We start from the raw sequence: 24839 nt of genomic DNA, 5'->3' as shown, positions 1-24839 counted from the left end.
ATGTCTGTTTGAAGTGGATTGAATTATTTAGCTGAAGAAATTAGTTACCCCCCCCCCCCCCATTCCACACACATTAATTCTCTTCCATTTTTGTTCCCATTATAAAAAAACACTGATAAGTTCCCAGGAAAAAAATACATTAAAATAAGAAGTGAAAACAAAGGCCCCTACAGATGAGAACATAACATAAGAATAGCCTAACTGGGTCACACCAATGGTCCATCATGCCCAGTAGCCCATTCTCATGGTAGCCAATAGTGCTGCCCGATTCAGAGAAAAATATTTCATTCGATCCGATTCACCCTGTTGAATCGATTTTTCGATTAGATTCACTGTTAATGACACCGCTTTTTAAGTTTAAACAAAGTATAACAATAAATTTCACAACAACAATAAATTTCACAAAGTACTTAAAAAAAAAAAAAATCACATTTTTCCATTAAAGCAGTTCTGGAGACATTTGCTTGAACAGTCTTTTTTCCCAGTCCATAAGCAAGCAATATGAAAAAGATTTCCTTAATTATCTACTCAAACATTTTTGCTATTTACTTTCATTGTACCTATACTATTATTCAGTAGAAAAAATGGACTTAACTGTGCAGGAAATGAATCTCCTCATACACCCACCATATAGTGCAAAAATGTGCAAAGGTCTGTTTTTTTCTTTCGATCACTACATAGCCTAATGCCACACAAGCAGCGCTGTTACAAACATATTCTGAAGGTCAATGCTAAGGTTGACAAAGTTTCCTTCCTTGGACCAGAAGGAGATACTGACAAACCACTGGAAGAGATTCTAAAACAACTACCCAGAAATAACACCCAAAGACCCACTCAGTGTGTGAACCAGTTGAGTGGAGTGGACTAACTGGGGGTGGAAATGGGCCCAGAGTTTGCTCAGCAGAATTTCCCAGACTACCTCTTCCTCTCAACACACTGACATGCTACCACCACCACCAACACTAGGAACACCTCACCGAGTATGCCAGCAATGCTTATAAACTTTATAAAACACATTATTATATTTTCTTATAAAGCATATATTTTAACTGAACTCAGCCTTGCCATTCACAAAAATAGAAAAGTTCCCATTTCAAGCTGTCTCATGTACACTTTTCAAATCTAACATATTGTAATCACAAAACAGAAAATAAAATTATTTTTTCTACCTTTTGTTCTCTGATCAATATTCAAATCTTGTTGGTCCCAGGCTCTTGTTGTCTTGCTTGCCAGGGTCTCCTTTCTCCGTGCTAACCATCCGTCTGCCATCTCTGTTCTCCCCTTCCGTTTCCCTTCCCTCTCCCGGAGATCTGGCATCTTTCCTTTTTTTTGTCTCCATCCACAGATTCACCTTTTCTCAACTCCCCACCACCCCAGGATCCACCATCTCTCCCTTTCTGTTCCCAACTATCCTCCTATCCAGTATCTCTATCCCCCCTCCACACCATCCCCTGTTTCCAAGTTCTCTCCCTTTCTGTTCCTTCCCTCCCTAAATCCCATTATGCACCATCTCTCTCCCACTCCTCTGTTTTTAGACCCATTATTTCTAACCCCCAAAGTCTGGCATATGCATGTATCTTTGAACCCCCCCTTCCCTCTCTCCCTCTGTGTACTTTTACACCAGGACCCCCCTCCCCCGAAGGTCTGTCCCCCCTCCGAAGGGCTACACCCCACCCCTGAAGACCTGCACCCCCCGAAGGACTTTACCTCCCACCCGAAGGTCTGTCCCCCTCTGAAGGCCTAAACCCCACCCCTGAAGGACTGCACCCCCCCCCCCGAAGGCCTGCACTCCCTTGAAGGTCTGCACCCCCCCGAAGGCCTGTCCCCCCCTTGAAGGCCTGTCCCACCCCCTTGTAGGCCTGTCCCCCCTTTAAGGCCTGCCTGCCTGCCTTTCCCCCCCTTGAAGGCCTGTCTCCCCCTTGAAGGCCTGCACCCCCCTTGAAGGCCTGCACCCCCCCTTGAAGGCCTGCACCCCCCCTTGAAGGCCTGTCCCCCCCCTTGTAGGCCTGTCCCCCCCCTTGTAGGCCTGTCCCCCCCCCCTTGTAGGCCTGTCCCCCCCTTGAAGGCCTGCCTGCCTTTCCCCCCTTGAAGGCCTGCACCCCCCTTGAAGGCCTGCACCCCCCCTTGAAGGCCTGCACCCCCCCTTGAAGGCCTGTCCCCCCCCTTGTAGGCCTGTCCCCCCCCTTGTAGGCCTGTCCCCCCCCCCTTGTAGGCCTGTCCCCCCCTTGAAGGCCTGCCTGCCTTTCCCCCCTTGAAGGCCTGCACCCCCTTGAAGGTCTGCACCCCCCCAAAGGCCTACACCCCCCCCGAAGGTCTGCACCCCCCTGAAGGCCTGCCTGCCCCCCTTGAAGGCCTGCACCCCTTGAATGTCTGCACCCCCCCCCCGAAGGCCTGTCCCCCCTTGAAGGCCTGCCTGCCTGCCTGTCACCTCCTCCCCCTTGAAAGCCTGCTTGCCTGCCCGCCCGCCCCACCCTGAAGGCCTGATGCCCCGACCCACCCCGAAGGACCGCTCGCCCCCCTGGCCTCCCCGCACCACCTATGAACAGCCGCAGCAGGATCGCGAAGTCAGCGTCGGGTACCAGCCCTAAGGGGGTGTTCCCGGCCTTGCCGTTCAGTCCCCCGCCACCCCCGAAGGACCGCTCGCCCCCCTGGCCTCCCCGCACCACCTATGAACAGCCGCAGCAGGATCGCGAAGTCAGCGTCAGCGATCCCTGCTGCTTCCTGCGCCACGGTCCCGCCCCTCCTCTGACGTCAGAGGAGGGGCGGGATCGCGTCGTAGGAAGCAGCGCAGGGATGCTGACGCTGACTTCGCGATCCTGCTGCGGCTGTTCATAGGTGGTGCGGGGAGGCCAGGGGGGCGAGCGGTCCTTCGGGGGTGGCGGGGGACTGAACGGCAAGGCCGGGAACACCCCCTTAGGGCTGGTACCCGGGGCGGCCCGCCCCCCCCCGCCCCCCCCCTAGGTACGCCACTGCTCCCAGGTTCAGGGGATTCCCGCAGGGATCGCCCCTAGGTCCATGAGACTCCCGCGGGGATCCCCCCCAGGTCCACAGGACTACCGCAGGGATGGACGCTGGTTCTCGGGGTTCCCACGGAAATGCTAGCCTACCTTTTTTCCAATGTTCCTTCTAAGCTTCTTTGATCCCTCAGCGCACCAGTTGCTGATTGCCATTCACTGGGAGAGCTCTGTACCAATACCAATCAGGGAGACAGAGCTGGAGCTTGATGGCCAATCATAAGCATTTTCTTGTAGAAGTGCTCACAGATTGGTGGATGTGCAGAGTTCTTCTAGTAGTGAGCCTGGGCGTGAGACCTCCCCGTCAAGAATCTCGTTGGCTCAAGCCTGCCACCACTCACTGTGGCTGTGCAGAGGAGCATGGGAGAGACTGGACAGCATAACGCAACTGACATCTCCAGAGCTCCCAGGCCACCTCTCTTCCTCCGGGGCTCGGTGTGTGAGTGATTTCCGCCCCCCAGTAACAGCTGGGAACACTCCTGAACTGCAGCAGTTGAGCCGTTTGCCTACTCCTGCCTTTTGCCTGCTCACACCGCAACTGACATCTCCAGGGCTCCCAGGCCACCTCTCTTCCTCCAGGGCTTGGCTTGTGAGCGAGCTCCGCCCCCCAGAAGCAGCCGGGAACACTCCTGAACTGCAGCAGTTGAGCCGTTCGCCTGCTCCTGCCTTTTGCCTACTCCTACTGATACCGGCAAATCGCACTACAACCGACTCATCCGCTGATTGTCCGCTGGCTTCGGCCATTGAGAGGAGCGTCCCCCACAGCCACCACCGTGAAGGGAAGGCCATGGTTAGCCCGGATGGCATGGTCACCGAGGAGCCGCGCACGGTCAAAATGGCACAATACCTGTCCAAAAAGAGACAAGTTCATCAGGTTTGGCATGCAGGAGGAGGATGTGAACTTCTTGGATTTGGGGCTTCCGATGTGTTGGCAAGGATCGGATGATACCTGGTGAAATTTGGCGGCCTAACAGTGAAGTCATCTCAATCTGGACTTTAATCCGACTGTTCTGATTTTTTATTTGTCACTTTTTTCCAGTTTATGTTTCATTGTTAATTTCATTCATTGATTTGCCCCTTGTTTTGTTTTATTTTTTAACATTTGAATTTCTCCAAAATTCTATTGCTCAACGGTTCCTCCTTTCTGCAGCTATTCCTATCTCTCTTCTTTTCTACCTTTCAAAGTCCTTGGATCAATGTAGCCTTGTTGGAATTTTTATTTTCTTATTTTTTTCTTCTATTTCTATTTCTTACTTTTATTACTCAACTAATTGTTAATTTTCCAGGTACTTCAGTTAGATTGTGAGCCTTCGGGACAGTAAGGGAAGTTCTAAGTACCTATTCTTTATTTATTTATCTTTATTTATTCATCTTATTTTTATTGTATCCTTTAATGTATATTTTCTCTGTAAACCTATATTACTTATAATTTTAATGCATACTATTGTCTATTTTCTGTAAACCGCTTAGAATCCTAACGGAGTTTAGCGGTATATAAGAAATAAATTACATTGCATTACATTACAAATTACATCTCTGGAGCCGGACTACCCTGCATTAGACTGCTTCAGCCCAGCAGGCACCAACATTAAATATGTAACTTTTTAAAAAAAGAAAAGTGTAGGGGGAGAGAATTGCTGCACCAGGCAAATTCTGTTTGTCAAATTCTGCCTTAAATCTACTTCTTTGGGATAGAATTTTGTTGATATGCCAACCCCACCCGACTGGGGAGAGGAAGGGAGAAGGGGTATTGGCTTTATGCCTGTTCTGGCAGATGTCTGACTTTGTTTTGAATTTTCTTTAAAATTCAATTAAAACTAAAATCAACTATCAGAAGTAATTGCTTTTTATGGGGACAGGTAATTTTTATGGGGGTACTGAGAGGATTCTTCACAGGGACAGGTGGAGACAGGAGATTCTGGTGGGAATAGGTGGGGATAGGCAGAATTCTGGTGAGGCGGAAGGGGATGGGCAGGATTCTGGCAGGGACAGTGGGATATCTGTCCCTGCGCAACTCTCTACTGCTGACTTTGGGTGTTTAGCACCATACGCCCAAATCGGACTTAGATATATGTTTTGATTATACCTCTCTATATGTTCAAGAAGAACCAAGGCATAGCCAACGAGAGATATATGTTGTAGGGTCAATATGACATTATCCCCTGTAGATGACCTGGTACCTTAGTTAATGGAGCTCATAATGACCCAGATAATAAGTTCTGGGAAAGGGGTTATGGCCTGTATTGAGCTGGACCAGGGGATACAGGGGTAGAGCTAACCTAAGCCAATGAGAAAGGGCCAGGTGTGATAGTTTTCTTCCATCCAGGAAGATTGTATCATCAGCTTCAGCTTGCCTTAGGACACAAGAACATGAAATTTTGTGGACTTTCCATTCAAATAGCTGTTTGGTTTAAGATATATAAGGTCCTATATCAGGGAATAGGGAGGAAGACTTCCTTATTTCCTGAATGGGAACAGGCTTCTGTGAAGCTTGAAGGCCAATATGGAAGAGACACTTGGGTAATATATTTTTCTTTCCAACTTAATTTTACATTTAAAGGTTACTAAGTATAACAGCTGAGGAAATTATGTTAATTTTAAAATATATGAACAATATTAATATAACAATAAGAGAAAGAGCATAGTAGAATTTAGATATTTGATCAGTCTGTTTTGAAATATATATGTTTGCTATCCAGTTATACGTTAACCAGTTGTACTAAATTTCTCTCTGTAATTCATTAAAATTAATTCTTACAATAAATCTCTTTAATTTTAAGCTGTGCTTCTGTTTTTTCTTTGTCATCTTTGGGGAAGCACAGCTTAAACAGATTTAGGGACAAAAACCTTAACAATATGATAGTCTTTTGAATCCTTAAAAAATTCCTTCAGTTCTGCTTTAGTCTTTTGAAACCTTTCAGTTCTGTTGGTCAAGGCAGTAGCTGCAAGCTCCTCCCAATTCTGCTCTTACTGTAGTCTCCTGGATGCTATTCTTGAGCTCTGAGAACCGCAAGCTCCTAAGAGCTCTCCTCCTCTACTTCTAGGGAACCTTGTCCTTCTGCTGTGCCGATTGCACACTAGAGACACCACCGCAGGAGAGTCTTCAGGGCTTGCGCCTGCTTTCTAGACCTTACAGACCAGCAATGTATAAATAGATACCGCTTTGACAGTATTCTGTCAGAAGCTGAAATTCCTCTTGCAGGTACCACACACAGGAATAACCCTATATTTGTTTACCTCAAGGTCACCGTTTCCCTCACCTTCCTAGGCACTGGGAGCTTCCAATCCTAGCAGCCAACACAGTACTCACCAAGCCTGCCATCTCTAAGTGCCTCACCCAGTTCCTAGAAGCCTTCCTCACCCACACCCGCAGCCACCCTCACCCACGAATATATCACCTTCCCTAGTCCTAAAGAGCACCATGGATGAATTCTACAGCATAGCACACTTCCCCTCAGCCATAGGTGTAATAGATTGCACATACATTGCACTCAGAGCCCCCCCCCCCCCTCCCGGGAAGATGAAGACAGCTACAGAAACAGGAAAGCATTCCATTCTATGAATATGCAAATTGTGTGCAGTACTCAGGGGGAGATAGTGGATGTGTGTGCTAGATACCCAGGCTCAACCACGATGCATACATCTTCCAGCATTCTGGAATTTACAGGAGAGTGACCTGAGGGGAGTTCAATAGCAGTTGGCTGCTAGGTAAGCACCACAGGGACACAGCAACCCTATACCCCCCCTAGCCTTCCTACCATCCCCCAACACTCTTTTTTGCAAACTCCTACTAATCTCCCACTTGAACTGCACCTCACTGCCATTCCCCATCTCTCCCTCTCTCTCTCCCATAGGTGACAGAGGGTATCCATAGTGAGTGTGGCTAATGACCCTCATTGTGCACCCTCAAAATGCTGAAGAGGAGGAATATAATAGATGACACAGAAGTACCAGAGCCATCATCAAGAGCACCTTTGGCCAGCTCAAGAACCGCTTCAGATGTCTTGACCATTTGGGGGGCAGGGCAACTGCTTTACCGACCTGAGGTTTCTCAGATATACATGGCCTGCTGCATGGTCCATAATATTGCCCTCCGAAAAAGGCAGCCATTCCCAGACCCCCCAAAGCAACACCATCAACAGCCACAAAATACAGATGATGAGAAGCCTCCTCCTCTATGTCACAGAGCTGACCAGGGTGCATTCCAGGAGAAGGTCTGCGCCAGGCAACGCTTAATACAGACTGGCAAGATAGATGCAAAGCATTGATAAAGACGGCTAAGAAAGAATATGAAGAGAAACTTGCAAAAGAGGCAAAAACTTTTAGGTACATCAGAAGCAGAAAACCTGTGAGGGAATCTGTGGGACTGTTGGATGATCAAGGAGCAAAAGGGGCGCTCAGGCCATAGAAGAAAGACTGAATGAATTTTTTGCTTCGGTCTTTACGGAAAAAGATGTAAGAGATCTACCTGAACCAGAAATGGTTTTCAAGGGTGATGATGTGGAGGAACTGAATGAAATCTCAGTGAATCTGGAAGATATACTAAGCCAAACTGGCAAGTTAAAAAGTGATAAATCACCAGGACCGTCTACAGCCCAGACGGAGAGAATCCCAAAGACACCACCTAATATACCAAACGGAATCTCGCTAAAACTCACATGCCACCGCAAATTGCTACCACTTTTCTCTGACAACAAAGATGCACCCACCTACAAAGAAAGCTATTTCACTCCCTAGTGTATCTATACTGGAACTGCTGTAATTTAAGCCACCTTATGGCCACTAAGTCTGTATTTGTAAGTCTGCATGGTATGTCTATACTGTAATTGCTGTAATCTAAACCCTTTTGTCCATGCTGTAAATGCTGAAGAGTCTATGTCTCGCTAAAGTTTGTCCTACCCATACTATGAATGTACTCCTGTAACCCGTTCTGGACTCCTTTGGGAGGACGGGCTAAATAAATAAATAAATTGGTCTGACCCAGTAAGGCTATTCTTATGTTCCAGTAAAGTTCAGTGAAATGAACTGCTTTATTTCTACAAACTGTCTGTTGTAACCACCAAATCCACACCCCTCCCTCCACACCCCCAAATCCACCCCCCCACACACACACATCCACAAGAACGGCATCTAAAGCCCCTAGCCTACTTCCCCTCCCCTTGCCTCAGCTCCTCCATCCCCCACACCCCTCTGGGCCCTCCCCACACCTCTCTGAAGCACAAGAGGCAGCTTCTGCCCCACACCCAACCCTGCCCCATTCCATGCCAGCATGTGCAGATGCCCTTCTGGTGACAGCCCAAGCTGGAAACTTTTCAAAATCTGGACAAAGTGCAAGGTTGTTGTTTTTTTTTAAAATTCTTTATTCATTTTCAAATTTACAATAAATATAACAATATATCCAAGTAAATTAACAATAAATATAACACTTAATAATCATCAATGGTACAAATAATATGCTCTTATCTCCCACCCTTCCCACCCTTTCTTTTCATATAATCAATACCTTATAAAATATGTAACAATAAATTTACTCTCCCCTCTCCCCTTCACAATCAAACTTGTAAATTTAAGAGGAAAAAAAATAAATAAAATGTCATCTAATCGGTACAATACTTTGTAAATGGCTCCCACACATCCTGAAATTTCCTGAAAAAACCGCTCTGTATTGCAATAAATCTTTCCATTTTATAAACGACATAAGGAATTCCACCAGAAATTATAATTTAATGTACTCCAATTTTTCCAATTATACATAATTTGTTGAATGGCAACCCCAGTCATTATAAGTAATAATTTGTTATTATTTGTAGAAATCTGACTTTTTGCTCTCATTGCCATACCAAATAGCACAGTATCATATGATAATGCCACTGGGTTATCTAATAAACAATTAATTTGGTCCCAAATTGATTTCCAGAGATTCATAACAAATGGACAATAGAATAATAAATGATCTAAAGTCCCTGCTTCGAGATGACAGTGCCAACATGCATTAGACTTAGAGCTATCCAATTTCTGTAATCGAACAGGGGTCCATAATGCTCTATGTAACAGAATAAAACAAGTTTGTCTCATAGATGCCGACACTGTACATCTCATCTTCCAAGTCCAAATTCGTGGCCATTGAGACGCAGTAATTTGGTGCTTAATCTCAATACTCCAAATGTCTCTCAGTGCAAGGTTTTGAAAAGCTGTCTGGATGCTCAGACATGCCCTCTAAAAAAGAGGACATGTCCAGGTAAATCCAGATGTATGATAACACGACTCATCCCCAGTATCATTGGTGTCATTGGCTTCAGGTGCAAGCCTGTGAAATTTGGCCATTTGAGAGGTATGTAAGATGGCAGGCATGGTACAGGGCCCAGGATTTGGGGCATGGTGCTGTTTGGCAGTTGCTTTGCCTCTCTGCACTGGCATAGTGCTGGAGCTGGATGGTGTTGTAGGCTGCTGAGCAGGGGACTGGATGGTGTTCTGATTTCTAATGAAGTTCCGTAGGTTGCTCCGTAGGCTTTGGATCTGGATGCTGATGGCTGTGTGACCCTCTGGGCTTCCAAGTCCTGCCTCATGAGCTGATAATTATAAAGGGAAATGTTGTGTCCCAGCAGCCTTTGAGCCAGGCTGATCAGGTGTCTGCACTGTCGATTGGGTCCCCTCCTCTGGGCAGGCTAGCCTCCCTCACTGCCCTAATCCAAGTCAGCACTTGCATCAGAAAATTCATTGGGAGGGGGGAGAATAGGCTGCAAAGAAGCAGCATCCTTACTCTCCCTCACAACAGCTACAGCCTCCTCAGATTGTGCTGCTGCCACATCCTACAGGACTTCAATGGATGTCACAACTACATCCCCTACTGCTCCATCACCATGCGGTGGCAACACTTGAAGACCACAGCATACCAATGTTTCTGCCTTTGCCTCTCCAGGTGCCCATTTTTCATTTTTAAATCTCTTTATTAAGATTTTAATACAACAACATAAACTCTGATAACAAATACATCTGAAATACAATATTCTGTTATATAGAGAATCGGATATTAAAACAGAAAAATAGGCATGTAGAGGCATAAGCCAGAAAAAAAAGTTATGCCCACATGCATGCCTAAGAAAAAATTTAAGAGTAACAAGTAGGTAAGATGATACAATATATGATGAGATACACCATATCAGTCCAGTCATAACATATATTCGGATGTGATATCAGTAATCAATACAGAGAGGGCAATGAAATACAGGGTTCATAGACAGTGGAGCGCAAGACGTCTCCCCCTCCAACAGCAGCGTGAACACTAACCAATAAAGTGGGGGGATTGCCACCCCAAACCCCCAGTCGGAGCTCTTTAAAAAATTATTTTTTCTCCCACACGCTTGTCTTCCGCCGAATTGTCGGCGCTGGATTGTCAGCGTGCTGGCGTCTGGCGCGCAATTATCCCATCACCGAAATACAGTGAGAAAGCATCAGATGTTGGAACCGTTATTTTGAGAGAAACTAGCAAAAGGTGACTGTATCTTTGCAACCTTATAACCATTAATTGAATTGCATGTCGTGTGTTAGCATAACAGTGGCACACCAAAATGTGATATTTAACAGATTAGCTGATTTACAGTTAGAAAAAATCATTTGAATCGTTAATGTGAGAAGTGTGTCTAGTAATCTTTTCTGTTCCCAGTTCAGAATATCAAATATACACTGAGACCTAAAAATAATTCAATCAAATGTCAGTGAAGATGATAGTGGAAGAATTTTGCAGATTATGCTCAAGATGTCCAAAAATCATGAACTAAGGCACAAGAATATATCATGTGTTTTAAATCGCCTAATACAGAATTACAGTGCCAGCACATAGTAGAATCCAATAAACCCGATCTCTGTATACTATCTCTTTCACAAAGCTTTTTGGACTCCCAGAAAATGCTGGGAGTGCAAAAAGCTTTTTGAAAGAGATAGTATAGCGATTGCATTAGATTGCATTAAATTAGTAGAGAGAGTAGGGACCATTGAGCATCTGAGCCATTCCAAGATGTCACCTCGGCCCAAATCCTCCTAGATTTGTTTAAGAGGGGAAACATGTGGTCTCTAAATATTTTATAGAATAGTGATGTAGCCTGAAGCTAGTGATTTGATGGCCAACAGTACCTCTTCTTCACTGGAAATGAGCTTGAGAATAAATATAACAAAACCATCAATGGCTGCCGATGGAGGCACGTGTGAAGTTCAAGTATGGTTGTTTCTGTTACAAGGTACTATTCGATTTAGCCCCTAAATACATAACTGACCTTTTCTCTTTCTCAGCCAACAGACATAAGAGAAGTTCACACTCAAATTTTGTCTCTCCTCCGGTTAGAAGATGTAAATTCAAAAGACATCATCAACATCTCCTCTCACACCAGGCAGCATTATGGGGTAAAGATCTAGAACAATTGCTTATGTCTACTACTTATGGGGAATTTAGGAAATGCCTAAAAACATATCTGTTCCTAAAGTACTTAGGTAACTAACCTCATCCCACAATAACTGATCCCTAGAGTTGTTAGTCACTAGTTTTTAACTTTGTTAAATCCACTCAATTTGTAGCATCTTTCAATCAATGTTAACCGCCAGAACATTGTTAAATCCATTCAATCTGTAACATCTTCTAATTATTGTAAACCGCATAGAACTTCACAGTCCTGCGGTATATAAACTGTTATATTATTATTATAATGAAGGACACGGTAAGTCTCTTAAAAAACCTTGTTGTAAAGAATGTGATTATGTGATTTGTGAGAAAAGATTATTGTAGAATTTTATAAACTCATGTGCTATATCAGAGTTAGATGTGACCACCATACCATTATCTGATGCAATAGAAGCTATTTTGGACCTTTGATTTTTGGCAGCCAGAAATCTGGCTAAGTATCTACCTGCTTTGTTTGCAGCAGAGTAATGGCCAGATTTTGAAACCAGGATATCAAGGCAGGCCAAATTACTTGCATATTGTTTATATTTATATTTTAACTGTAATAATTTAGGTAATAGAGATTGTAGATGTTCCAAAGCCGTAATTTCAGATTCCATTTTTTTAGATATAATATTAGCTGATATCTTCTTCTAAGCTATGTAGCTAATGATTTCACCACATAAGCAAGATTTGAGAGCTTCCCAAATAGTAGTATAAGATTTAACAAAATGTGTATTATCTTGAAAAAAGTCAGAGATAAATTTATTGATTTTTAGAATGAAATCTGTATCTAAAAGGAGAGATGAATTACATCTCCACTGATTGGGATGAGCTTGATTGTAGAGAGAAATATCCATGGAAATTAGTGCATGATCTGATAATGAAATGGGAGAAATAGAAACATTAGAGATATTGGACATTAAAGACTTGGAAATTAAAAAAAAAAAAAATCAATCCATGTATAGGTTTGATGAGGAGCTGAGTAGTAGGTGAAATCTGTACCCATAGGATTGAGAGTTCTCCACGGATCTGTTAAACTAAAGTTCTTAATCAAGGAGTGCAGATCATACCACAATGAAGAGGGACATAATTTAGATGAGGATTGCCTGTCTCAAATTATGTCCAAGGGCATATTAAAGTCTCCACCAAGTATTATGGGATGAGAAATATATTCCAAAATAATATTCCTGAGATCGGTAATGAAGTCTTTACAATCCACGAGGCATATAAATTCAATAAAGAAAAAACTTGAGAGTCAATTTGTAGCATAACAATGGCCCATCTCCCTCTGTTGTAAGATACTATGTTGAAGAGATTTTTAGATGTCACAGGAGAGTCTGAAAAATTCAAGTGGATTTCTTGTAATAATGAAATATCTATTTTTTTCTGGAAAACATAATCTGATACTTTTTTATGTTTAATAGTGTGGTTTAATCCATTTACGTTCTAAATAGCAATTCTAACACTAGCCATAGCAATATATTGGAGAAGATTTCTGGAAAGTTATAATAAACATAGAGAATACATAGTGTATGAGAGAAATTCTGTTATAGCAGTATGAAATATCAAATATATGTCCATATATGTAAGACCTTACAAACAATGGACAATGTATATGTGACAGCCACGGTCTTACCACCAGTAAGCTCTGTGACGTAAAGTAACTTATTATGCAAGAAAGGACAACTGGGAATTTGAATCTAATATATTCATAAGGAAAATATCTTGAACCTGTAAGGTGTCATGATAAGTGTGTTATGATATGTGAATTAATATTTATTTATTCATTTTTCTATACCATTCTCCCAGGAGAGCTCAGAACGGTTTACATGAATTTAATCAGGTACTCAAACATTTATCCCTGTCTGTCCCGGTGGGCTCACAATCTACCTAATGTACCTGGGGCAATGAGGGTGACTTGCCCAGGGTCACAAGGAGTAGCGTGGGTTTGAACTCACAACCCCAGGGTGTTGAGGCTGTAGTTTTAACCACTGCACCGCACTCTCCCTTTGAGAGATGCACAATAGTGCTAATCAGAAATAATATTAGGAGACATTTAAAGGTTTTGGTAATTGTACACATAGGACTGAAAATATTCAGTAACAGACTGAGAGTATTCCTGGAAAAGGAAAAGCAGGATTATATACATAAAGTCACCCCAGAATAATTTGCTGCATCCAAACCATTAGGCCAGTACAGTGTAATGAAATGTGTAATAACAATTTATACAGAAAAAGGCATCATATTGGTAAACTGAGATAATCTTTATGAGATGTTGTTTAAGGCTTTGTTTACCTGAAATGTAAGAATGAAAAAATGGAAATTCTGCAGTCGTAAAACTGAATGTAATGATACTGAGAAATGCATAATAACGTTAAACAGAAAAACAATAAAGGCCTCATTAACTTTAAATGTGAGAATGAAAAATTGTTCAGTAAGAAACTGAGCATATTCTTGTAAGGAATATTTGGGAAAAAGTCACCCCATTTTAATTTGTTGTATCCACTTTTGCAGAGCAGGATCTGTGGAGTTGTGGTAGGTGACTTTCATGCGTGCACTCCAATATCTTTAAGATCTTGCCTAATTGTTAGAAACTCCTTACATTTTGCGGCGATTGTGGTAGCGAGATCTGGAGCAATCAGGATCTTTCTGCCCTGATAGATGTTAGAAGGCTTACTATTAACAGCAAGTAAAATTTGTAATAAAAACAGAGGAAAAAACGAGAGGAAATGATTGGGAGAGGATTAAAATTTGTAAAAAGTAAGAAAAGAGTAGAAATGCATGAGATACATCAGTTGTATACATCTTTAAAAAGAAAGCATTTTTTAAAATATTCTTTATTCATTTTTTCATCTAACAACAAGTACAACAAATATTAACAGTTAAACTTATACAATATCACTTGAATATCTATTCTTAGTAATTTCACAATTAAAAATAAAAATAAATCCCTCCCTCCCAACCCTATTCTTACACATGTGATTACATATATATATTGTTCTTTATTAATCCAACCCATCAATTTATAATTAAACTTCTTCCCACCCACCCCTTCTTTGTACAATTATATCAGCTTGGGAAAAATGATTATTCATTTATTACAATATTCTATTAATGGTCTCCAAACCTCCTGAAATTTATTAAAATTTCCTTTCTGCAATGCTAACATTCTTTCCATCTTATACATATGACACAGTGAATTCCACCAAAAACTGTAATTTAATCTATTCCAGTTTTTCCAATTAAACGTATACCAAACCATTCCATAGCTTGATACATGAAGGTCCATTTCACCCGATCAAATGCCTTCTCTGCATCCAAGGAAATAGAAAAGGCTGGATCATTCATGGCTTTGAGCAACAAACCTAGTTTGGTGTATACCAATAATATAAGGGAGAGCCTTGGCTAAACGTAAAGCCAAAAGTTTATCATCTACATTAATTAAAGAAATAGGCCTGTAATTTGAGACTAATGTAGGATCTTTATATGGCTTTGGCAAAACTATAGTTAAAGATTCTGCCATAGTGCCTAGAATATTACCTTTATGTAGTTGAGCCTGATATAAATTTAACAAATGTGGTAATAAGGTATTTTGAAATGATTTTAAAAACTCTACCGTGAAACCATCACCACCTGGAGCGGATCCAACTCTAAGGGACTTCAACGCTGTTTGCAATTCTTTTAATGATATAGGCTCATCAAGATTTCCTTTTATATGTTCAGGAATTTTAGGTCCCTTTAATAATTTTAAAAGTTTTAAACCATCTTTTTTTTAATCTAAATAAGGCTCAGAAGAATAGAGAGCTTTATAAAATTTTAAAAATTGTTTTAAAATAGGTTCAACTTGAGTACATGTATCACCTTTCTCATCTTTAATGGCAACTATTTTTGACTTTCTTTTTTTTTTGCTTTAAGATAATTTGCCAATAATCTTCCTGCCTTATTTGAATTTCCATAATATAAAGCTTGCTGAGAAAATAAATCGTTCCTTACCAACTTGGAAGAAATCTCATTATATTTACATTTAGCTTTTAAAAGATCCTGGAATACAGAATATTCCCATTTATCAATCAATTTTAATTTCAAAAATTTAATTTCTTGTTCCAGATTGGAAAATTGTTGTTTGACCTATTTCCTAATATATGCCGAAAAGGAAATAATTTGTCCTGTCATGGTTGCCTTAAAAGCATCCCATAAAATTTCACTTGAGATTCCTTCAGTGGCATTAAATTGGAAATATTAATTCATTTTTATATGAAAATTTTCACAAAATTTTGGATTAGCAAGCAGTGTATTATCAAATCTCCATACAGGTCTACCATTGTTTTGATCTCCTATTTTAAGTTCAACCCACACCCCTCCATGATCAGATAAAATAATTGGGTCTATGGAGGCTTATGTTTTCTGTTGTACTAATTGGTTTGAAACAAAAATGTAATCTATTCTTGAAAATGATTTATGAACATGGGAGCAAAAAGAAAATTCCTGTCCATCAAAATGAAGTATTCGCCATATATCTTTCAAGTCACATGAATTTACAAAATTATCCAAACCTAATGATTTCATAATTTTGCTAGGTTTTTTTTATCCAACAAAGGGTCCATAACAGCATTAAAATCCCCAGCCACCACTAAGTTAGAGGCAGCCAGTGGTAGTATCAATTGTTGTAAAATCTTGAAAAATTCATTTTGATTCAAATTAGGGGCATAAACATTAAAAAGCGCCATTGTAGTATTTCCCATGCTCATTTCTACATATATCCATCTCCTTGAGATATCTGCAGCCCTTAGTTTAAACAAAGCAGTACATTTCTTGTTTACTAAAATAGCTACACCAGTCTTTTTACCAATCGCAGGGCAATAAAAACATTGCTTAAGCCAATCTCCCTCTAGTTTTTTAGATTCTATATCTGACAAATGAGTCTCTTGGATATAACAAATATCTGTATTTTGTTTTTTTAAAAAACATTAATGTATTTTTTCCTTTTTATCGGATGGTTGAGATCATTAACATTTAACAAAAAAATCTTAAAATCCATTATACCATTTATATTTGAAACTTAAAATTATCTTCCAATAAGGTAATTTATAATTAATGTTTAATAAACAATCATTTTCCCCAAAATTAAAATCAAAAATATAATCCCATTCTCTCTCCAAACCAACCCTTTTATACGCTCCCCTCCCAAATAAAAAAGAAAAGAAAGCATTTTAAACTACTCTTGAATTTATCTCGGCTTTGTTTTGCTCTTAAATGTAGAGGAAGCGAGTTCCAAATTGAAGGTGCCGTTACCAAAAAAATGTATGCATGGCGAGTGCCAATTATTTTTAATGAAGGAACATTAAGGGTGTATTGCGATGAGGACCTTAAAGTTCTGGGGGATCATATGGAATAAGGATTCTGTCTGTAAAGTCCAATGTGAATCACAATAAGTTAATCCAGCTCAAGTTAGATGTTGGGAACATACGTGGCCAAAAGAATTCGTAAACTATCAGTATAATAAGGAGTCTAACATCAATTCAAAGCTTGTGCCAATTTATTTATTTAAAGGCTTGTAGCCCACATATCAACCATCTATAATGAAGCAGTTTGGCGATGATGGTCCTAGGGTATTTTGCGCCAGGATTCAACTTCGAAGGAGAACGGTGCACTCTCTCAAACTCCAATGATGATGAGAAATCAATATCCAAGAATTTAGGGATCCATTTAGAGAGGAATGAAATCATGTCTGATCCTTTGATACCTTCGATGACTCCCAAAATGCGAATGTTGTTATGTCTGCTCCTGTTGGTGAAGTCTTCAAGATCATCTCTTAGCTTTTTAATTGCTACAACATTCTGTTGAATTTGAGACAATATTTCTTCGATTTTCGAAGTTCTAGTTGTTAATGTTTCCAGCTTTTGTTGAGAAGTAGCTAATTGCATATGTATTTCTTCAAGCTCATTTCTTATGTCTCTCGATATTACCATATCATTTAGTATGTTGTATCATTTCTCATGTCTCTCGATATTACCATATCTGAAGCTTTGGGCCTTCCAGTTTTGTCTGGAGACAGTGGATTGGATTTTAACTGTTTTAAAGTGGAAGGCAGGTTAAATTGCATCTCCTTTACCTTTTTTCATAGTGATAGTAGTTATCTTCTAATAGATAAGATTTAACTCTGATGTAATTGGGTTGTTGTCCAAAATTAAAGCGATGATTGTGCTGTATGCTGGGAGCTCACCTATTCAAGCAGCCATATGATTCAAGAGCACACTGGAAGTCCAGGTGCCCTTCCAGTTTCTAGGTGAGAAGAGGTGCCAGTATGCATCACTACATTCCCACCTACCAGAGCACAATGTGTAGGTAAAGTGTGTTGGTGTGATGTGAAGGGGTCTAACCCAAACACCTGGGGTGAGCAGTCATACACAGAGGAAAAGTGAGAGGAAAACAGGCTTATGATTTGGGGGAAGTTAAGGGACATTGCTATTTGAATGGGGATTAAGGGAACAGTTTACCGAGGCCTATGTTCCTACAGAGGTGGCCTGTGGCAGTTGGTGAAACAAAGCTGAGCACCACTTGTTCCAGTGGGTGGAGGCCGGACATATCTGCATCAGCAGACCTGTTGCCAGCTTTTGCCCGTATCTCTCTCTTGAGGTTCCCTCCACTTTTTCTTGCAATCTTCAACATCTCTGTTATGGTAGTGAATGGCATTGAGGCGGCTGGCTATGGCAGCCCACACCTTACGTTTGGAATAGGCCCCTAGCCATTTTCCCTTAGGAGAAAAGAGCTGTTGATGGTGAGCTTGGATCTCTCTAATCTCACTGCAGACCCTTATACCACAACCCCCATTCCTGTCCACATCTCCTTAAACCGCTTGGTAAAACCAAAAGTTCCTTCAGTCTCACCCCACACTCCACAGAACCAACCTAATACCAGTTCATCCCCTAATCCTCCTCCCTCCCGCTACCCTCACAAGCTCTACCCAAAAAAACCTAGGTCGCTAAAAAAATTAGCCTACTCTCACGATTACCCAGTCGCCCACTCCAACCAACAGAACCTACTAGGTTTCTACCTAAATATTAGATCACTGAGAAACAAAGCCATTCTGATCAAAGACTGGCTGACCGAAAATAACCCCGACTTTGTCCTACTCACTGAAACCTGGTTGCACTCTGACAAGGATATCATAATCAAAGACTGCCTACCCCCAGGATATAAGATTCTCTCCCTGGCCAGAACCTGGGGAAGAGGAGGAGGTCTAGCTATAATCTTTCGAGACCACCTCAATTGCTCTTTACTAAACACCAAGTCCTCCCCTAACTCTGAAATACTAGCCTGCTCTCTCAACTCCAAATCCCTGTCCGCCTCCCTAACTATCACTCTAGTCTACATCCCACCAAAAAAATGGAACCTAGCCAAAGACGACTTCGCGGAAGCCTTACTCACTAACTCCCTAACAAGCCCATACAACCTTCTATGTGGGGACATTAACATCCACCTAGAACAGCTAGATCAACCAGAAGTATCGGATTTCTGGTCACTCATCACCCAACTAAGCTTCTTCAAACCCCCCCTATCAAAACTCATCAAAGAGGTCATCAACTAGACTTGGTGACCTTCTCCTCCAAAGTCCTGTCCAGCCCAAAATTTAATTGGACACATGCCAATTGGTCAGATTCCCTTTGGTCCGATCACAGACTCTGTGACTTTTCCATTGTCTGCCAACAAAAACCCTCAAAAAATGGCAAAACAAGAAACATCAAAACCCTCACCACCAGGGGAAAGATAGACCCAGAGGAATTCTGGGCCCGCTATGAAAAGAACACAAAACTTAGCGATGAAACAGAACAACTTATGACAGACTGGATCAACGACAGCACAAACATTTTAAACGAAATAGCCCCCATAAAAACCCGCCAAATCAGAACCACAAAGCAGGAGGGATGGTTTGATGCAGAACTATTACAGATGAAGAGGGACCTTAGAAAATCGGAAAGAGTATGGCGAAAATCAGAAACCCAGGAACACAGAGATGCCTGGAGACTCAAACTAAAAATCTATAAAAACCTGACCAAAGAAAAACGTAAAAAATTCTATTCACACAAAATTGGTGACTTTACAAATAACAGTAGCAATCTCTTTAAGCTAGTTAATGACCTATACTACATTGAGACACTCACCAACAACCACGAAGATTCCACATTAACCGCAAACACCTTAGCTGATTTCTCCATCTCCAAGACCCAAAAACTAAGATCTACTCTACCTGCCTCGACTAATCCCCTTGAGCTTTTCCCCATTCTTACTGATACCGGCATATACAAACCAGACCAAGGGTCCAGAGCAGATCTATACTGGAACCAATTCAATATACTGGACTGGGAAACCTTCAATAAATTCTACAACAAATACTCTAACTCCTTCTGCAAACTAGATACCTGCCCTCCAAATGTCATGAAAACTGCACCCATCCATTTCAAAGCCAACATGTTATCCTGGGTGAACTTTCTACTTTCCTCAGGATACTTTCCACCTGAGCAAGGCCATATTATGTTAACCCCAATCATAAAAAACACGAAAGAACCCCCAAACGCCCCTTCTAATTACAGACCTATCGCTAGCATTCCTCTATTCACCAAAATAGCTGAAGGGATAGTAAATGCTGAACTCACCGCATATCTGGATAAATTCAACATACTATGTGACAATCAATCGGGCTTTCGAACTGACCACAGCACTGAAACCATTATTGCAGCCTTATTCGACTACTTGCACACCCTCTTTAGCCTGGGCTCCAGCGCCTTGATCCTTCAACTCGATCTGAGCAGTGCGTTCGACCTAGTAGACCACAACATTCTCCTAGAATGCCTGACCCACATTGGCATCTCCGACCAGGTCTTCAGCTGGTTTCACGGATTCCTACGAAACAGATCCTACAGAGTTCGCAAAAACGATTCCTCCTCATCTAGCTGGGTTAACTCCTGCGGGGTGCCGCAGGGCTCCCCCCTGTCCCCCACACTATTTAATATCTACCTCGCCTCCCTGGGTAACCTCCTTCAAAACCTCAAACTCAAATCCTTCATCTATGCAGATGACATCACAATAGTCATCCCACTCACCACCTTCTCCCCAGATCTACTAGCCTACATCACAAGCATACTTAATCAGATAGAACTCTGGATGCAATCCTACAGATTAAAACTAAACCCGGACAAAACAAAATTCTTCCTAGCCTCTCCCAATGAAAAAATCAAAGTCTCCACAATCCAAGTGAAAGGCTTGGTCTTCCCCCTCGAACAAACATTAAAAATACTGGGAGTCACTCTAGACAAACATCTATCCCTAGAAAATCACACCAATCTCACTGTCAAGAAATGCTTCTCGGTGCTCTGGAAACTGCGCATCATAAAAAAATACTTTGACGACTCCTCTTTCCGCCTTCTGGTACAGTCCTCTGTCCAGAGCGTACTAGACTATTGCAATGTCATTTATCTGAGCTCCACAAAGAAAACCCTTAGGAGACTAAAATTGATCCAGAACACTGCCGTCCGCCTCATATTCGGCCTGAACAAATGGGACCACATCACACCTTTCTACCACCAACTGCATTGGCTCCCCTTCGAATCCAGAGTCCTATTCAAATTCGCCTGCTTCTGTTACAAAACTGTTTTTGGCCTATTACCTAGATACCTCAATCACCATTTCACTCTGAACCTCACCAACAAGAAATCCCGCAGAATACAGCTGTTTGTCTTCCCATCCCTAAAATTATGTCATTTCAAAAGATTTCTCGACAAAACCTTTGCTTACCAGGCAGCCAAGCTGAACCCTTGGCTTGCCCAAATGATACTCGAGGCCCCCTTTTACCTTAGCTTCAGAAAACTTCTCAAAACGCACCTTTTCCGTGAACAGACCTTTTAATCCCCCTTGCCCCCTATTTTCTCCCCTTTCCCTCTCTACCCCGCCCCTTCGGCTGTCCCTCTCTCCCCCCCCTCCCGATTTTATCTCTCTCTCGCTATATCATATCTTACAACCCTCCCTTCTGTAATACCGTTACCTCGACCTAATCTCTTCAAAGAGTTCCCCCCCCCACACTTCATTGCCTATATCTTTGTCAAAATTTTGTAAATCCGTGTGTTATCACGGACCTTAATTAATGGATGTGAACCGCCTAGAACTTTACGGGTATGGCGGTATACAAGAATAAAATTATTATTATTATTATTATTATTAATCAGCATCTCTGTCTCTGCTTGTATTAAATTAGGCTTTCGGGACAGAGGCTGAGTTAGTTTTTATTGCTTTTTGGGAATGACTACAAAGTGCCATAGATTTGAGAAAATAAGGTTAGCCATCTATATAGCCATTGCAATACATCCTAGGAGGAGCTCACTTGAGGTGCTGGCATAAGACATCCAATTAAACAGTTATGGACAAATTAGTGGGACAACCACAGAATTTTCTGCCCTCTAACCCTGATTTTCAATTGTTTATTGGTACATTTAAAAGTCATGTGGTTGGTGTACATCTACACTGATTTTTGTTTGTTATTCATACTAGGATGCCTTCATATCTGCACAGCTGTTCTTCACTTGGTAGCTGCCTGATGCTGAGGGGACTATGAGCCTACTGAACCCTTCTGCTGTTGCTGTGTTCTGGTAAGCTACCACTCCTGCTCAGACTGCTCCCCCTGTAACCTTGCACATGCAGCTGTTCCATGACCCTCCTACTAAGAGCCTCCTTCTTCTATTTCAGGACCTGGCTAATGGATGGCAGATGCTACAGCCACTGACTACAGAGGAAGGGGTGGAGCTGATTCCTGTGAAACACACATTTTGCCTCTCCCCTTCCTCCATCCTATTCCATTTTTTGGGTCCTCCCTATTTGTGCATCTAGGTCCTTTCTAGAACATTCATCCTCCCTCCATCACTTTTACAGTATATGTCCTGGCCACTTCATGCTTGCCTCACTTTCCCTTGCTCTCTCTCCTAGGCCCATCCTTCATCCTTTCCTAAACTTTTTTCTGTCTTAGACCCATCCACCAGCACATTCTTCCCCGTATAAGTCTCCTACTCTCTTCTAACAACACTCCCCCTGCTGCTGTCCAGGGCCTACTCTCTCCACCCTGATTTGTCCTGTGCTTCCAAACAACCTCTCAGTTTCTATGTTCTGGAATCCTCCAGCATTCCTTTCCTTACCCTTTCTTGGTCCTGGGCATGTTCTGTCTCTGTTGGGTTGTCCTTGCCTCTCCAGTGCTAGTGCAGGATTCCTCTCCACAGATCTTAGAGTCATCGACACCAAACTGGAGGGGGGCTGCTACACTCTGTGGCATCTGGGAACTGGAAATCTAGTAGAGTGAATGCTCACAGTTCCTGTTCAGGGAGAGAGCACTGGTATTGCTTTGCAGCATACCCTGGTGGCTGGAAACTGCTAAGAAAACATCTACACTCTAACTCCCAATTTCTCCTAATTTGCACGCACAACTTAATTGATTAAATGACCTAACTGGCATCAATAATTGGCAATTAATACCTCATAACTAATGCTAATTGACACTAATAAAAGTTACGTACACAACTTGGAAATTGTTATTCTATAAAAAAGCATGCGCCAGTTCTAGTGTGGAAAGGGGCGTGTCATGGGAGGGGCATGGGCAAATCATGGGCATTCCTAAAAGCTATGTGCTTTGTTATAATGTGTTTGGCAAAACTTAGGTGCATGCATTTAGGCCTGGTTTTAGCTGGCCTAAATAGGTTATGTGATGCACAGGTGCATAGCACAATTCTATAAAACGTATGTGGACTTTCTAGAATTGCTTTTTTGGGTGCTATTTATATAGAATCAGGCCATAAGTCAATAAAGAGCAGTCTTTAGCTGGGAAAGAAGACCAAGACTGTTTGCTTCACAAGTCTTCAACCATCATGACTACCTTGGTTTATATGATGGGGCAGACAGAGGAATGGTGATGGAGAGATTTGGGAGAGTGATAACAGAACTGACAGAGAGAAATAGAGGATATATAAAAAAAGTTTCAAAAGGGTCCATCCATTTTGACAGTCTTAATATACATGGTCTGTGCCTGCTGTTGGAACTGAACCCAATTTTGGCCCTTGGTTGCACAAAGATTGCAAAAAGTTTTTCTCTGCTATAATCTCTTTAGTGGACAAAATTTTAGATCATTGAAAGGTGTTTAAAATTCTCAAGATTATATATTCCAGGCATGTTGATCAGAGTCAAAAATACAATAATCGCTCTTTCATTCACTAGGAGGTTCCATCGGGGCTAGCCAGAGCTGCGAAACATTTGGGGAAGATTCCAATATGGCCATTGCATTGTCCTTCCAGCCAGAAATCATTCACTGCATCATAGGAAAAGAAAGGAAGGATTAGTTTCTCGATATTAGGATGTTCTACAATTCATTGCTTGTTTCTTTCCTGACCAGAAACTGTTAAATATCACCTTTTGACTAGCTTTTTTGGAGTTAATATCCTTTCCTGAATAAGCAAATCACAGCAAAAGATAGCATTGCAAGGCAGTCAGCAGGAGGGGCTGAGAAAGAGGAGGTCTCAGCAGCATCAGATCTCTTTAGAGCTCCTATCTATAATAGTAGCAGCAAGCATGTACCACCTATACCCTGACAAGATAGGGTGATCACTCATCTTGCCTGCTCTTTCCAGTCTTCTAATGGCCCTAAGAATACAGGGGCTTGGATTGTCAGAATGATGAAACAGGGACAGAGAGGACATAGAATTATTTCTAATACATAGGTAAAAATCAACTCTTTTTCATTTTTTGGTGAGTTCTGAAATGTTTGATCATTTTCATTTCAAATGTCTTAGATTGTTCTGAACTTATTATCCTGATCATGACGTTTTCAAGTTTTATTAACATTTGATATATTGCTCTTTGCTGAGGCTTCTAAGCAGTTTACAATTTTAAAATAGTAATTATAGAAATTAGGAGGGTAGAGAAAGCACAGTTACTTACCGTAACAGGTGTTATCCAGGGACAGCAGGCAGATATTCTCACATATGGGTGATGTCATCCATGGAGCTCCGGTACAGACACTTTAAAAGTGCATCGCCACTTTAAGAAATTTAAGAAAGTTCACGATAGCCTGCACCACACATGCGCGAGTGCCTTCCTGCCCGATGTAGGCGCCTAGATCCTCAGTTCAGTAAGCAAGCTAAGAAGCCAACCAGGGGAGGTGGGTGGATTGTGAGAATAACTGCCTGCTGTCCCTGGATAACACCTGTTATGGTAAGTAACTGTGCTTTATCCCAGGATTGGTTGGACCTAGTATTCTGTGGTTCTCCCTGTCCTGGGAAGCTGTTCTATCTTCTATCATCAGCTTCAGCTAAGTCGGCTTTTTGACCTTTGTGGGAGTTCTCTGGGGGAGGTTCTCAGAG

At 41.8% G+C, this 24839-nt stretch overlaps 2 protein-coding genes across 6 annotated transcripts in view; one reads left to right on the top strand and one right to left on the bottom strand.

Annotated features, from left to right (window-relative positions):
• Nucleotides 1-22323, top strand: part of ENTPD8 (ectonucleoside triphosphate diphosphohydrolase 8) — a 158159-nt gene extending 135836 nt beyond the window's left edge. Inside the window, exons 10-13 of one of the 4 annotated variants that reach the window (XM_033961777.1) lie at nucleotides 11301-11411; nucleotides 13258-13291; nucleotides 21991-22088; nucleotides 22186-22219. In XM_033961777.1, coding sequence (XP_033817668.1) covers nucleotides 11301-11411; nucleotides 13258-13281 — 135 coding nt within the window. In that variant the 3' untranslated portion in view covers nucleotides 13282-13291; nucleotides 21991-22088; nucleotides 22186-22219. Of the gene's footprint in view, nucleotides 1-6868; nucleotides 7339-11300; nucleotides 11412-13257; nucleotides 13292-21990; nucleotides 22089-22185 lie in introns of those variants that run through there. The other 3 variants (XM_033961776.1, XM_033961779.1, XM_033961775.1) reach the window with 3 other exon arrangements.
• Nucleotides 22324-22988: 665 nt separating this feature from the next.
• The window catches only part of NOXA1 (NADPH oxidase activator 1), a 199688-nt gene continuing 197837 nt past the window's right edge, over nucleotides 22989-24839 (bottom strand). For both annotated transcript variants that reach the window (XM_033961770.1, XM_033961772.1), the window contains one exon: nucleotides 22989-23788. In XM_033961770.1, coding sequence (XP_033817661.1) covers nucleotides 23694-23788 — 95 coding nt within the window. In that variant the 3' untranslated portion in view covers nucleotides 22989-23693. The remainder of the gene's footprint in view (nucleotides 23789-24839) is intronic.

This window comes from Geotrypetes seraphini, chromosome 10 (genome assembly GCF_902459505.1).
Source record: "Geotrypetes seraphini chromosome 10, aGeoSer1.1, whole genome shotgun sequence".
Taxonomy (NCBI): Eukaryota; Metazoa; Chordata; class Amphibia; order Gymnophiona; family Dermophiidae; genus Geotrypetes; species Geotrypetes seraphini.
This window is presented reverse-complemented; position numbering and strand designations above follow the sequence as displayed.